Below are 17,015 nucleotides of genomic sequence, written 5' to 3'. Positions count from 1 at the left end.
TCACACAGGAAATATTGACAGAAACCATACCTTTGAGCTCCTGATCTCAAGAAATGCTGAGTATGTGGTGAATATTCTAATATTAGCTGATGTCAGCTTGTATATAATACATTATAATATGTTACGTACAATAATGCAGAAAACAGATAAACATGGGATCCCAGCTAAAAAGGCCTAGGTAAATTGTTTCATCTTTCAATAATTTGGCCACTTTTCATTTGATTCAAGGGAGTACCTATACTGAAAAAGATTTCTATTTTAATTATGATGTTCTTTCCAGAATCCTTGTATTTTTTTGTTCCCACACAAAGCATCCTAGATCTTTCAGAATTTAACAAATCCTATTAGAACAGACAAAATTCTATCACAGCAAAAACAACCAATATGAAAATTATTTCTAAGATACCATGCTCTTGATAGTATACATGCTGGAATAAAACCAATACTAATAACCTGCAGAACTTTTGAAAGATTAAATAAATAGCATTTAATTTAAGATTTAAAAGAAGATTTTTAATTCTTTCAGGTTTAAATTACTAAAGCTAGTTACTTTTATAATGCTGCCAAGAGTGAATAACCTTTAAGTATTTTCTTATAATCACCTTAGAAACTCCTCCAAACAAATATAAGAGGTCTGCCAATTCCCAAAGCAGATTAACAAGGCATCTATAAAATAAACAGGGTTTATAAGGTAGTGGGCTTGTTTTTCAACCCAACTGAAACTCAAAATTAAATAGTTAAATATCTTTCAAGATAATGACCTTACGAATGTTGTATTTTGTGAGCCTTAGCATTTTCAGTATCTCTGTTGTAAAAGCCAAAGCCACCAGTCTCAAATTGCACTTATCCTGTGCTACTGTAATTGAGTCATGAAGCTTATCTAGTCCAATTAACTGAGCTTTAGAAGGAAAAAGGACTGAGCATATAAACTTCAGAAACTCAGAAAATATTCTAAACCTCCGAATAAGAAAAGTCTCTGAAAAACAAGGTAAGTTAAAACTGTTGAATTCCTAGAAAGACATTAAAATCTATGATTTACTTTAAATATGTGCATTGTTTCCTACAATTAATGGAGGCTCTGAAAACTAACAAAGTAACTGAATATTGGCTTTCCAACCCAATGCAACTATTATTCAAATAGCTACTATTTACTGTGACTATGTAATGCTAGGAACTGTACTGGGCATATTACATTTGGCATTGCATAAAAACAACAATCGGGCAAGAAAGAAATTATTATTGCAATTTACTGAGGGGAAAATAAGCTTATTTTTCCATTTTGGATGTGAACTTTAATAGGGAAAATGAACATTAAACAATAGTTGTTTTTATCAATAAATCAATTGATTTGGGTGTGGCAAAATTAGAAGCATTTCCTTGCTGCTAAGTTTAGCATTCTTAGAAGCAGAAACACGACAAGTTCAAGAACTGGTAATGTATCATCCTTCAAATTCCAACTCAGCTGTCAGCTCCTCTAGGCACTACCTGATAAAGTTAGTAGTTCTCTCCTCCACATTCACTGCACTTTGCATTTTAAAGCATGTATAATTGCTGAAGGTTTGTTTCTCTGCCCCATTAGAATCTGAGTTCCTAGGACAGGGACTATTTCTAAATTGTTTTTTGTTTTGATGGCCAACAGACACATGAAAAGATGCTCACCATCACTAATCATCAGGGAAATGCAAATCAAAACCACAATGAGATTACCACTTCACACCTGTCAGAATGGCTGTTGTCAAAAAAATAACAAACGTTGGTGAAGATGTGGAGAAAAGGGAACTCTAGTAAACTGTTGGTGGGAATGTAAATTGGGGCAGTCACTATGCAAAAGAGAATGAAAGTTCCTCAAAAAACTGAAAATAGAACTACCCTATGACCCAGCAATTCCACTCCTGGGTATATATTTGAAGAAAACAAAAGCACTAATTCAAAAAGATATATGCACATCAATGTTCACAGCAGCATTGTTTTTTTTTCATCAGTAGAAGGCATTCATTTTTTTCAGCAGCATTTATCAAGATCAGGGCCAGCTTTATGGGAATGTGACCTGTGTAGTCAGTCACACAAGGCCCTGCTCTTAAAAAGACCCTTCAGGGCTTCCCTGGTGGCGCAGTGGTTGGGAGTCCGCCTGCCGATGCAGGGCACACAGGTTCGTGCCCCGGTCCGGGAAGATCCCACGTGCCGCGGAGCGGCTGGGCCCGTGAGCCATGGCCAGTGAGCCTGCGCGTCCGGAGCCTGTTGCTCCGCAACGGGAGAGGCCACAACAGTGAGAGGCCCGCGTACCGCAAAAAAATAAATAAATAAAAAACAAAAATAAATAAATAAATTAATTAAAAAAAAAAAAAAGACCCTTCACTTAGCTGGACCCTGTACTCGGTTTCACACTCTGCTGTCACTATCTTGAAATTCTCAACAATGTTTTTAACAGGGGGCCTTGCATTTTCATTTTGTACTACACCCTCCCCCCAGATTTATTATATCCCAAATGAACTAACTGACATTCTGACATAATTCAGGCTAAAGCACAGTCAGCCTACCCAGAATAAGCAGAGTAGGGTAAGAGATAAGGCAAAGGGCAAATTCAGATCTGCTGAGAATAGTCAAGTTGTATGAAATAAGATCAAGCAAAGATTCATACTCCTTACTATGAGCCCTAAGACTCTAGGTAATCTAGGCTCTGCCTACTTCTCTAACTTCATCTCCTCTCTCTATCCCATTCACCATGCCCAGCAACACTTTTTTTGTGTTCTGTAAACACCCCGAATTTGTTTTGCCATAGTAGCATTACTTACAATAGCCAAGATACGGAAGCAGCCTAAGTTTCCATCAAAGATGAATGAATAAAGAAGATATTATGGAATATTACAAATGGAACATTACACAGCCATAAAAAAGAATAAAATTTTGCCATTTGCAAAAACGTGGATGGACTTGAAGGGTGTTATGCTTAGTGAAATAAGACAGAAAAAGAAAATACTGTGTTTTCACTTATATGTGGAATCTAAAAAAATAAAAGAAATGAATGAATATAACAAAACAGAAAGAGATTCACAGAGAACAAACTAGTGGCTACCACTGGGGAGAGGGATGAGGGGCGGGGCAAGATAGGAGAAGGGAATGAAGAGGTATAAACTACTAGGTATAAAATAAATAAGATATAAGGATGTAATGTACAGCATAGAGAATATAGTCAATATTTTATAATAATGCTAAATGGAGTATAATTTATAAACATATTGAATCACTATGCTGTACACCTGAAACTAATATAATATTGTAAATCAACTATACTTCAACAAAAAATTTAAAAATAAAATAAATTAAAAATCAACATAATAGGGCTTCCCTGGTGGTGCAGTCGTTGAGAGTCTGCCTGCTAGTGCAGGGGACACGGGTTCGAGCCCTGGTCTGGGAGGATCCCACATGCCACGGAGCAACTGGGCCCGTGAGCCACAACTACTGAGCCTGCGCGTCTGGAGCCTGTGCTCTGCAACAAGAGAGGCCACGATTGTGAGAGGCCCGCGTGCTGCGATGAAGAGTGGCCCCCGCTTGCCACAACTAGAGAAAGCCCTCGCACAGAAACGAAGACCCAACACAGACAAAAATAAATAAATAAACAAATGTGGGTTTAAAGAAAAAAAATTTAAAAATCAACATAATAAATTGTTTCTATTTCACCAAGATGTGGCACAATGCTCAACTCGGAAAAAACACTCAGAAAATGTGTTGAATTGAATTCAATACACTATCATAATCCAAGCAGGAAATTAATTTGTGTTCAGCAGATTCACAATTATATAATCATGGTATAGGATCCCTGTAGGCAGTCTTTTAACATAAGAAATGAAGAGACTCTCCTTTAGGGGAAAAAGAATGTAGGTAGGTATAGTCCTGGGTGAAATATTGAGGGGAGTGAAAGGCTAACCCTGGTACCTTCTCACTTCCATTTTATCAATGCCCACTTATTCCATTATAAAGCCCTTTCTTTGGTATTACCTGCCTGCTCTGCCCTGCCTCTTCACCTCAGATATGTATCTTAAGGTGTCAGCTGATTTCAACCAGTAAAAGGTGTTTCACCATCCTGCTGTTTTTATTTGCCCTAAAGAAAGCCATTAGGTTTTGAAATCCAAAGCCTAAATACATCAAAATTTCAAAAGACAAAAATGTTAACTTCTTAATGATGAAATTTCAGATGAAGTAGGTATGGTCAGCTACCTTTCATGCCCAGTTCCCTCTTCTTTTCAGTATTAGAACCTGCAAGTTTTTGCTGGGCATATGGCTGCCCAGGCAAGGACAACATTTCTCAGCTGTCCTTACTTCTAGGTATGGCCCATGTTTCTAAGTTCTGACCAAAGGGTTAAAAGTGAGAATGTGCATGAAACTTCCACATCACTTCCTTAAAAATGCTGACAGCCCTCTATTTCCTTTTCTCCCTTCCTAAGGGTTAAAATATGAGCATGGCAGTGGTGAGCCAGTTTTGACAATGAAATTGAAAATAATACCCTAGGCCCTGGGGGATGACATAGCAATAGTATCACTGAGTCAATGGAGAAATATAAGCATTCAATTGAATCGAAGCCACTGATGCTTTTGAAGCAACCAAACAATATCCCAAATAATAAATGGCGACTGACTTTTCTGGATCTGCCAAGTGATCCTTCACTTCAGCCTACCTGAGAAACGAGTGCTAAAGATGATAAGACAAGTGAGAAGACTGTTGGAGAATGGTCCCAGAATGAGTCATCATGGAATAAGAACAATTGTTAATTCCATATAGATGGCTAAATAAGGACAATGGACTACCTACAGAGTCCTCAAAAAGAGCCTAAGTGATAGAACAGAGATAGAACAATATAGCACTTAAATGAAAAATAAAACCAAATAGAGGACAGAATGTTATAAAATATCAAGGTCAGTACTCAATATTTTAGGCAGAGGGAATGCTCTTTCAAAGCTCCTGCATTAGTTCAGAAATCCCTGAGACTATACATACAAATAAAGGTATAACTGTACTTTATTCAAAATTAAGAAGTTTCCCAAACAATCTCATTTTAATATCTGGAAAATATTATTACATTCATTATTTTTATAATAATCTTAATTTAATTAAAGCAGAGTGATTATAAATAACTTCACACTACCTCAACCTTTCCTCTCTGTTTTCACTTTTGATAAACTTAGACCTCTTAACAAGCTACCCAAGATATAATTTCAGTGGTTTTACTCAACCAAAAATTAGTTTGGTCCTTTACAGCAATGTTCCCATGTACCATTTAAACTTCTTGGGATACTTAAAAGATGCAAACATAAAAATTTCTTGAGATATTCTCAAACATTCAAGATAGCTAATCACATACACTTGGTAATTTTTTTTAATTGAAGTATAGTTGATTTACATGTTGTGTTAGTTTCTGGTGTACAGCGAAGTGATTCAGTTATACATATATATACATATTATTTTTCATATTCTTTTCCATTATGGTTTATTACAGGATATTAAATATAGTTCCCTGCTCTGTACAGGACCTTGTTGTTTATTTTATATACAGTATTTTGTATCTGCTAATCACAAACTCCTAATTTATCCCTCCCCACCCCCTTTCCCCTTTGGTAACCACAAGTTTGTTTTCTATGTCTTTGTTTCTGTTTTGTAAATAAGTTAACCTGTGTCATATTTTAGATTCCACAATAAGTGATACCATATAGTATTTGTCTTTCTCTTTCTGACTTACTTCACTTAGTCTGATAATCTCTAGATCCACCCATGTTGCTGCAAACGGCATTATTACATTCTTTTTATGGCTAGTATTCCATTGTATATAAATACCACATCTTCTTTATGCACTCATCTGTCGATGGACACTTAGGTTGCTTCCATGTCTTGGCGATTGTTAATAGTGCTGCTATGAATATCAGGGTACATGTATCTTTCACTTGGTAAACTTTTGAAAAACTAAAATAAAAAGGACTTCACCTCAGTAATGGGTAATTTATAAGTTCTACATTGATGAACACGTTATGATGAGTCTCACTGAATTTGTTCCCTAGACAACCACCTTAGTCTACGTGTTCTTAACCCGGGAGTGAAGGCAAGAGTCTGTGCCCTTGGATGTGAAAAATACTACATGTTTATTTTTGCTAATCTCCAGCTGATATTTAGCACTTCTTTCAGTTACACACATGGGCAACACATCACAATGTTCTTAGCAGAATCTGTAACTTTGTCATCAATGTAACTCATATCTCATTTTTCCATATTTTCATTTCTCATTTAATTGTTGCAGATATCTCAAAATATTGTTTATACTCATCACTATATCAAACTACATTAGTTATTAGACCTGAAATGCACATAAAAGAGCACATGGATCAGAAATTCATTTCATTTACTATTTCAGTAATTCTATTTCAATATAATTAGTTCCCTTGTAATCTTAAATGCTTTATTTTGTGCATTTCAAAACACTATTTTGAAAAGAGCCTATAGCCTCTCTAGATTCCCAAAAGGGATCAGTGGCACAAAAAGTGTATAAGAACTAATGTACTCTGTTCATGCTGTTAATATAAAACACTCAGACTGTACCTGTTATCCAGTAAGATTTTAATAGCTGTTAGTACAGTGTATGTTTTACATTTCCCATTACATTTTGTGAACTGCTGAGATGATGAAGTTACACAATTGTTTTTGCTCTTCTTTTGGATAAAGAAAATTTTATTGCAAATAAAATCATTTCACTTACTTGCAAAGATCATTAACACAGCTGGCAATATATAAATATGGATCAATATATTCATGGCAGCTCAAAAAGGGAAACTGCAACAGTATCTGACACTTGAAGAAGATTGCCTATGCAGAAAAAGATGGCGGTCAGCAGAACATACTGAATGATATGCTTGTACTCTCATTTTTTTCTGCTGATCTGTTTGCAAGACACTCTGTTCTTACTAGGAAAGAGAAAGTATGTAGGCTTATAAATTTTAAACAACATTTTTCTAACTACATATTTTTATAATGAGTACTACTTTTATGAAACTCATTGTAGTCACCATTTTTGAAATAATCATTAAGTTATTCTTGTTGCATTACATTTCCTGATTTTAATAGTGTTTATGTAGTATTCACGCTAAGAATGCTTAGTGTTAAATATACAAATACAGTATATGTGTGGTGTATCCAACATGCCTAAATTTTTCACATCATATTTACCTCAAATGCTGGCATTCCACTGGAGCATGGATTTGGAAAATCTGAGGGTGTGGGTACACATTTGGGGTCATCTGGAGTTTGCACCAACCAACTATTTGCAAACATAGCAATGTCTTCTGTATAGTCCTCTATTTCACACAAACACATACAAAAAAATATGTATAATAGGATCACTTTCCACAAAGACACAGTTCATCAACATAAACTTCCTGGTCAAAAAGTTAAACTCAATAGCTTTATAATTACCAATGATATTAGACTATAACATTACTTCAGCATAATAAAAATAAATTGAACAAAGTTTAAGTACCAAATAAAAGTTAATACCATTGGAGAGAGAAAGCAAACTTCATTGAAGCAAAATGGGGAAGGGTTGAAAAGTGAGTGGTACAAAATGAATACCAGTTAAGCCTGCAGTTTATAATGCAGAGAGGAGAAAAAATATGCATAAAATTAAGAAACATAAGTCAAAGTTTGGTATGAAAATTTTCAGACAGCCCTCTCATTCTATTTGACATAAGTCAGAACCTTACTAAAACTGTAGCTCCATTTTTGGGGTACCTAGAGCCCTTGTGGAGATTTCAGAGGATGCTCATACAGACAATGAAAAAATGGAAAAGACACCTGGAGAAGAGGGTACTAAGAAGTGAATTCATTCCATTGGAATATGATGAATAGTGTTTCTAAAGATGCTTGGGACAGATTAGGAATCCTGATACCATCCCAGCATTATTCAGAGGCAAGATTCAGGAGCTACTATGCAGCAGCAACAAACAGGCAGTTGGTGGTGAGCACTCTGGGCCTTCTATCTGGCCTGAGGACAAGTTCAGGGTCTGACATGAAAATTAATCCTGCCCCACGTTCAGACAAGGGCTGAATCTGCAATCTCAAGGACTCCGCAGACCCAAACTAGATGACATCTCAAAGTTCCATCTGACAGCCTTCATGTTTGAGTGTTAGCATCTCTACCACTGAGATTTACACAGCCACAGGTCCACCAGCGATGACAAGCTACTGCACCACTAGAATCAAAAACTGCAAGCCAAATGGTTCACCATTCTATCTCGGCATCTTCAAGATAGGAAGATGTCTACTTACTATTACCAATTTTGGGGAAGACTGTTAAAGTTCATCTATAAGAACGCTTTGCTCTCTTAGTATAAAATCCCAAATTTTACAGGGGCCTGGAAGACTTTTTTGATCTGGCCTCTGCACTCCCCCAACTCCCCACCTGTTTCACCCACTCTACCCCACCCTATCCCTCCTACATCTTCCACTCCTATTTTTGCTCAGCCTACTCCAATCATACAAGCTTTATAATGTTCTTCACTCAAGCTCATTTCCACCCTGTTCCTGCTTTTGCTCTTGCATCTCCTCCTTCAAAATCACTCTTCCCCCACCCCAATCTTCCCTCTGCTGTCTCCCTTACTTCATGTGGACATCTATTTAATATGACCTCCTCAGAGAAGCCTTCTCCGGCACATGATCTAGACCTACCAAACATACACTGTTCTGTCACTTAGTCTCCTTTTCCCCCTTCTTTAATGGCTGCTATTGCTCACAAAAATTATATTTTAATTTGTCTATTTATTTTGCCTTCTACTACATGAAGGGAGAGAGCTTGTCTAAGCGGTCCTATTGCTGGATCCCTAGTTTACTATCTGGTATAGAGTAGGTGCCCAAAATATATTTGCTAAATAAGTGAACGAATAAATACAAGGGAGTTTTCCATATTTATTAAATAGATTATTAGAGTCCTAGATGTTTGGTCCACTTTATTATCTCTGATATTGTTGGAAATGCTATACCCTGAACCAAGCATGGGTCTGGTCTAATATACTTATTTTTATTTTTTTTTAATTTTTTTTTTTTTGTTTTTGCGTTACACGGGCCTCTCACTGCTGTGGCCTCTCCTGTTGCGGAGCACAGGCTCCGGACGCGCAGGCTCAGCGGCCATGGCTCACGGGCCCAGCCGCTCCGCGGCATGTGGGATCTTCCCGGACCGGGGCACGAACCCGTGTCCCCTGCATCGGCAGGCGAACTCTCAACCACTGCACCACCAGGGAAGCCCTAATATTTTATTTATTTATTTATTTATTTATTTATTTATTTATTTATTTATTTATTTATTTATTTATTAATTAGCGGTACCCGGGCCTCTCACTGTTGCGGCCTCACCCACTGCAGAGCACAGGCTCCGGACGCGCAGGCTCAGTGGCCATGGCTCACGGGCCCAGCCACTCCGCGGCATGTGGGATCTTCCCGGACAGGGGCACGAACCCGTATCCCCTGCATCGGCAGGCGGACTCTCAACCACTGTGCCACCAGGAAAGCCAAATATACTTATTTTTAAAAGGAAAAACTGATGTTCCTTTTAAGTAAATTTATAGTCACATTTCATTTCAAAGCATCATCATACTTTTAAAGGTCTGCAGAATCAAAAATATTTCCTAAAGGCCCACATATTTCCATATTTATGCACAAATTTTAATGTAACTAAACAACCTGGGCAATCCCTTAGAGTTCACTTTAATTCCAGCTTTTAACCACATATTTAGCTGTTTTCACTACATTGCATTAACAAAAAAGTCACAAATGTTAGTTACTATGAGACTTTAAATCCATATTAGTTGGTGGTCCGGGAGCCTGCAAAACTAAAATTAAAATGTTTCATATAAAATGTACTACAAACGGAGCAATTTACTGTCCATATTGGAACACTTCTAAGAGTGAAAGAGAGGCAGTAGTAATTATTATGCTGGGAAAAACAAGAGTAAATCAGGGCTTCTATGAGTAGCTAGCCATAGACATGAATTATGGAACCAGAATCTCAACTAGACAACAAATTTAAATATTTCTATATCTACAGAAATTCTGAAAAGGCTCATTTCTTTGTGAAGTCATGCCTGAAGAATGCATAGGAATGCAGAGAGAAATACAATTTTAATCACTTTTAAGAAATTATTAATTCAATGGGATTCAATCAAACTCCCTCTCTGCCTCTAAAGATTTATCTAATCAGCAAAGTACAGGCTGAGTTTCAAGAAAATACTAGGCATCTTTAAGCTAAAGGTAATACAGCTCACCTGTAGACGTATTCTTGCATTATTACGGTATGAGAGAAAATCGGAAAGCAGGTTCTAGTCACATCTTTATAAATTATCATAAGTTAGTTTTTTTATCATTCTGCTTTACTCTGTGCACTAAATAAAATAGTGAAAAAGCTGAAATCTCTCTTTAGGCTCCTTCCATATACTTTCCAGGGTCCTTCTTGCCTTCTGCCAGTTCAGCCGTAATTCAGTCAAATTGCCTCCTTCCGGTCTTCTCCCACAAATAATCTGCTAACACCCCTCTGCCTGCTGCCCAATTATCTCACTGTAAGCAACCATTTTATGTTCCAGGTTATCAAAGTCTGTCTGACTCTTAACACAAATCCTAATCTGAGTCTCTCTGCCTCTAACAAGAGCGGATGCTATTTTCTATCCCAACTTCTATACCATGTTCCCTAGATGTTCCCAGGGAAGTTGCCCATGGCAGTCTTTAACTCTAACATTGAGAATTGAATTGAGTATTATTTTTTTCATAAAGCTTTGATACAGAAGAAAAAGAAATCAATAGCTGCCATCTGATTGGTTCTGCCTACGTCCAAAACCCTACTTCCTAATATAGTCTCAAGATTCCAAGTTTGTGAACTCTCTCATTCTAAATACCCAACCGGATGCAAAACACCATTTCGTGATGAAATGTACAATACTGTACATTTGTACTGTGCTCACAGACTTTTAAACACTTTCACTTACATTTTCTCATTAGATTCTCAGAGGCTAGGAAGCTCTAAGGGTCATTATTATTATCTCCATTTTGCATGTAAGAAAATTGACTCCTTGAAGCCCTGCTCTTTAGCTACTAGTAAACTAATACTGATGAAGCATTATGCATCCTGGGAAAATGTTTGCATTTTGACAAGGGCCTCTTAAAGCAATGTCTTTAATCAAACATTTTCACGTTAGCTCCATTATAGGCTCATTGAGAACACTTGGAGATGATAATAAATTAGCTAAAATGTATTCAGTATTAACTATGTGCCAAGCGAGACACTGTACTAAGTATTTTACAGGGATTACCTCATTTAATCCTTGCAACTCTATGAAGTATACACTACTAGTATATCATTAAACTTAGAAAGTTTAACAAGTGGCAAAGCAGAATATGAATCCCACATTCTGACTCCAGAACCCACACTCTAAGTAGGATTTTCATTCCCTTAAAACACAACATATGGGCAACTCTCCTCTATTAATTTTATAATATAAAACAAACAGTATTATATAGCGCTTTACAGATTAAAAGTCAGTTTCTCTCACATTTATCTAAGAATAGAATTGGGAGCCAGCTGGATCTGTTAACTCAACTCTGATAACACCATTTACAAGCTGTGTTACATTGGGCACATCACCTTGTGTCCTCATTGTAAAATTAAGAAAATACACCCACTTTACAGGATGTTGTAAGAGTTGGGCATAATATAGCTATGTACTCATATTAACTATTACTAAATGGTATCAAGCTATGCTATTATTAACAATGCTCTGTGTTCCAAATTATTTTAATCCCTATTTAACAGCTGAAGAAACTGAGTATCAGAGAGATTAACTGAGATGCCTCAAATTATAAAACTTGTAAGAGCTGAACAAGATTCAAAGCCAGGTAGGTCTTCTGGTACTAAGAACAGTATTCTTTTTTATTGCACATTTATATGTGGACCTAAATCATGATTGTGTCCTGTAATTCTCCTATTTTGTTGCCACTGCAAACTAGTACCCATATTGAAACAAAACCCATTTTTAACAGCTCACTGGGATCAGTTTCATGACTTAGAATAAATAGATGAATGAATGATATGTACATTATTATACATGATAAAAACCATTCCAAGTTATTACTCAACTTTTATCAATTCTGCTCACATTTTATTGTATTTACAAAACTATTACATGGAAGTCATTTAATTTATTCCTATCAAGACTGGAAGCAAAATATCTGTTGCCCAAAAGTAGACAAGTTTGCCCCAAATGGGTCTGAATCACTAAAATGTTGATATAAGCCCCAAGAAGGGAGAAGCTTTTTTTTTTCCACTGATATATCCCAAGCTCCTACAACAGTGCCAGACACAAAGTAAATGCTCAGTTAGTATTTGTTACATGAGTAAGACCTGACTTGTATTAATTTAGCAAATGTAAGCTAGCTCATGGCTTTCAAGAATGACACAAAAATATTTTCCTGTTCAAGCTTCACTTAAAATCACATAAGCAGGCAAGCGATAGCTACCATTTTTACCCAACCTAGGACAAGTTGTACCCTTCTGGGTATAAACAGAGTGATCAGTGAAGGAAGAAGAGCTCAGAAGTACCCACCCATTTCTTCTGCTCCACTTACCTTGCTGAATGATGAAATCATCAGATTGAATGTCATTGTAGTTTGCACATAGGCCACATGATTTCCCTTTATGCTCCTCAGACAGCTTCAGGTAAATTCCAGATATTCCATCCCAAGCCAATGAAAAACCAAAGGTTGTTTTCACCAGAATATAGTCAGCTAGTTTCTCAATGAAAACCTGTCCAATTGTCTGAGGCAATGTTAAACTTGAAAAATAGAACAAAGGCAATCTAAGAATTATGATGAAACATCAATTACAGATGATCTATTTCTTTCTTGAAGTGAATGAGAATTAAATAAAAGATAATTATTATTCAAAATTATTGAATAAACTATGCAGTTAGATTTTCAACATTTTTGAAATTTTAATGTTGAAATAAAAAGAGAGTAAAAATGATACCTATTTTTGCATACTGATTAAGATTTTATACTTATAATTGGATGCTTCTTTCAACCAACCAAAAGCACACTTCTGCTAAATGTCAGTGATTTTTAAAATCTGGAAAATAACCTTGTCTATTTAGAATAATGAGAGCTGAATGTATTTATATTTTTATCTAGAGAGTTTAAGATAATCTAAAAATGCTGCTCAACAATTTTGAAGTAAGAACAAACAATACTCAAAGTATGTAAACACATTTCTGAGTGATGATTTTGTTTAATTTTGTTTCAAACTTGGCTGTAAAGAAATAAGAGCTTCTATCCCCAAAATGTCACCTTGGTACAAGTCATTGTTTTCCAAAAGAAAAAGCCATGTTAATTATAATTTTTTATTTTTAATGCTGCAAAGTATATTATTAGGAATAAAAAATACTTTCCATACAGTATTTGTAAGGATTATATTCATAATTTTTAAGTTGCATACAATTTGGTCTATTTAAGCAAGGGTCACATTGAATATTTAAACTCCTGATCCAATGTCTATTCTTTCCATTTTTCACAAGCATGTACACATACAGAGGAAATGAGAGACATAAGAGGACAGAAGAAAACTAGTCAGGCTAAGTGAATAATGTGAGGTGAGAGGTTAGTAGGTACATTCATACATTTCTCTCAAAAACTTCAAATTAGTGAGTGCCTTTCCAGAAAGAACATGGCTACATGAAATAAAAACTATAAAATTAAACATACTCATTAACATAGGGATAGTCCCTAAAGAAACAATTCAAAATATCTGTAATCATTTGCACAAGTATGTGTGCAGATAATTTTTTTAGTCATAAGATTTATAATAGGAAAATAACTAAAATTTACACCACAGAATAAATGACTTTACTGTCATAATCTATTATTATTAAAAATGATAAACATAAGAAATTCATTTTCAATTCCTAGTAAAAGTTAGTACGAATAATATTGTTTAAGTTTGCAAGTTTATAAAAGCTATACTTGAAAAAAGTGAGTCATGTTTGATAAAGATATTCCATAGCAATGGGATGTTCACTGCGGCAAGGTATAGTTTTTCTTTTGCAGGTGTTCCTTGGTTTGGTCATTTGTCACTTGATCTCTTTCATAGTAAATTTGAATAAATACACAATTTTTGAAAACAAAACGTGCATAACTGTGATTATCCAAATGTCTATACATTAAAAGATGCTAGTAGAGATGGGTGATGATACTACAAGTTAGATAATCTCCCATAAATTTAAGAAAACCTCCATGCAACTTGAAACATTAACAATGCAAACTAAACTGAATGCACAGATTAATACTGAAAATTATTCACAGGTTCATATGTACCAAAACCCTGCATTTCACAGGGGAGAGAACTGAAGTCCAGAAAGGTAAAGTATGATGTGCAGAGCCAAACACATTTGACTTCATTTTGGTAAACATTTATCTAGCATCTGCTATGAGATAGGCCCTAGGCCCAGTATAGCATTATTATAAGCAATTTAGCTGAATAATACGAACCATCTTCTTTCTATTATACAAATGGAAATCTTCAAAGAAATATTTTTTCTGAGTTAAAATTTAAATATTATGTCCTATATTTAACAAAGGGTTAGTATTCTTGAAAATCTACTTAAATGGCGTTTTTGTTTTACAAAACAATAATTTTTAAGTGCCCACTATGTTACCCCAAATCCCATATAAAAATCCTAAACCACTGTTTAAATTCAGCTCCAAGGAACACATATGTAAGTGCATTGCCTTCCCCTTCAAACTGATAATCTTTCTTTTATAAGAAAATGAAAAGTACAGAACCCAATTGATGAAGAAAATAAGCCCAAGAGAGGCAGAGGGGCTGCTTGGGGTTGCCTGACTATGAAAAAACCTGGGTCAGTGCCTGGCTCCCCTGGTGCTTCATCCAAAGCCCTTCCTGCTATCATCTGCTGCCTCTTGAGGAATCTAAACTGAAAAAAAAGTACATAGGTTGGTACAGCCATTGCCCTGGAAAAAATGCCCATGGTTCAAACACTTGCTGGCGAATTCTGCATGATGGATAGAATTGTGCTATCACACAATTTACTTTTCTCAGCATAAGTCAGCCAAAACACAAAAAATACCTGCCCTCATGAAATATATCCCATTAGAGGAAGACAGTTAATAAAATTTATGATGAAATGTAACTAAAATATGTACTATGCTAGATGACATGAAGGAGAAATATTAAGCAGAGAAAAGGGATAGAGAGTGTGTCAAGGATGGGGGGGGCAACTTAAAATTGAGTATTTCTATACTTATTTAGATTGGATGGTAGATTACTCCACAGTACTTCTAGTTTAAAATGTATGAAACCTTCCACCAAATAAATAAACATCCGCTTCCCCTAAAGTTTCAGTTCTACAAGTGGGCCCCTCTCTTAGCTATTCAAGAAGACCAGTTATTTATTGACTCTCAACTCTTCGTCAGAACACTAACAGAAAATCCTGACACCCAAACCTCATTCACACAAATTTGGAAAGGATTTTCAGAGGTTAAGTTTTATTTTGATTTACTGCTTTAAAAAAAAAGAAGAAGAAAAGATTTAAGAAAGGGGGCAAAAATAATTTGAGTTGAACTATGAGGATTTCTCCTGAATCTCTCTTACAAGTAGATGTAATAATCTTACCTCCACCTATATAAGTATATTTGTATCCTGCAAAAACATTAGGGAGGCTAAACTGTTAGATTCCTGGCCACCTGGTTGGCTTTGGAGCCTACTGAAATTTTTATGTCTGTATGCTATAACTTAAAGGTTACTGTTGAAGAAATCCTCTCCCTTCTCTCCACATTCACTTCCAGAGTGAGATGTTTAGAAATTCTGTTAATCCGTTGTATTACTTTCATTATATCATTTATCATCTTACCTGATTCCATTCTTTTTTATTTCATGCCCATAAATTCGAATTTCCTCTTGGTCTGAAAAGAACAAGCTGATCGACCGATAACAGTAATACACTGAACCAAGGCATTTAGGGCTGTTATGAACCTTAAAGGGAGAAAAACAAGAGAAAGCATAGAAACCAACAACAATACACAAACTTGCCTTCATCTGAGTTAACTAAATCCACAATGCACGTCTACAGCTCTATAGCATCATTAGTCCCATGAAACTTCACAAAATTATAACTACAGTTAGGATTTTCAAGAGAAAAAAAGAAATTTATTTCAGAAATTGGACAACAGAAGTAACTTCATAAAGTACAAGTTAATTTAGCATATTTATTTAAATGATCTGAATCTTTACATACAGGATGTTAATATTCTAAAACTATGTGGCGTGATTGCCAGGACATGGAAGCAACCTAAGTGTCCATCGACAGACGAATGGATAAAGAAGATATGGCACATATATACAATGGAATATTACTCAGCCATGAAAAGAAACGAAATTGAGTTATTTGTAGTGAGGTGGATGGACCTAGAGTCTGTCATACAGAGTGAAGTAAGTCAGAAAGAGAAAAACAAATACCATATGCTAACACATATATATGGAATCTAAAAAAAAAAAAAAAGTCGTTATGATGAACCTAGGGGCAGGATGGGAATAAAGACGCAGACCTACTAGAGAATGGACTTGAGGACACGGGGAGGGGGAAGGGTAAGCTGGGACGAAGTGAGAGAGTGGCATGGACTTATATATACTACCAAATGTAAAATAGATAGCTAGTGGGAAGCAGCCACATAGCACAGGGAGAACAGCTCGGTGCTTTGTGACCACCTAGAGGGGTGGGATAGGGAGAGTGGGAGAGAGGGAGACACAAGAGGGAAGAGGTATGAGGATATATGTATATGTATAGCTGATTCACTTTGTTATAAAGCAGAAACTAACACACCATTGTAAAGCAATTATACTCCAATAAAGATGTTAAAAATATATATATTACACAAAGTAATATTTAAAGGTTGCAAAAGTAACTATAACTCTAAAAATAAAATTGTCCAA

At 35.8% G+C, this 17,015-nt stretch overlaps 1 protein-coding gene across 1 annotated transcript in view; it reads right to left on the bottom strand.

Moving 5' to 3' along the window:
• OTOGL (otogelin like) overlaps positions 1-17,015 on the bottom strand; it is a 149,428-nt gene that overhangs the window by 112,318 nt on the left and 20,095 nt on the right. The window contains 4 exon segments of the mRNA XM_067697438.1: positions 6,741-6,847; positions 7,208-7,335; positions 12,644-12,849; positions 15,937-16,058. Coding sequence (XP_067553539.1) covers positions 6,741-6,847; positions 7,208-7,335; positions 12,644-12,849; positions 15,937-16,058 — 563 coding nt within the window.

Source organism: Pseudorca crassidens, chromosome 11, assembly GCF_039906515.1.
Source record: "Pseudorca crassidens isolate mPseCra1 chromosome 11, mPseCra1.hap1, whole genome shotgun sequence".
In the NCBI taxonomy this organism is placed as follows: domain Eukaryota; kingdom Metazoa; phylum Chordata; class Mammalia; order Artiodactyla; family Delphinidae; genus Pseudorca; species Pseudorca crassidens.
Note: the sequence above shows the minus strand (reverse complement) of the source record. Positions and strands in the feature narration are given on the sequence as shown.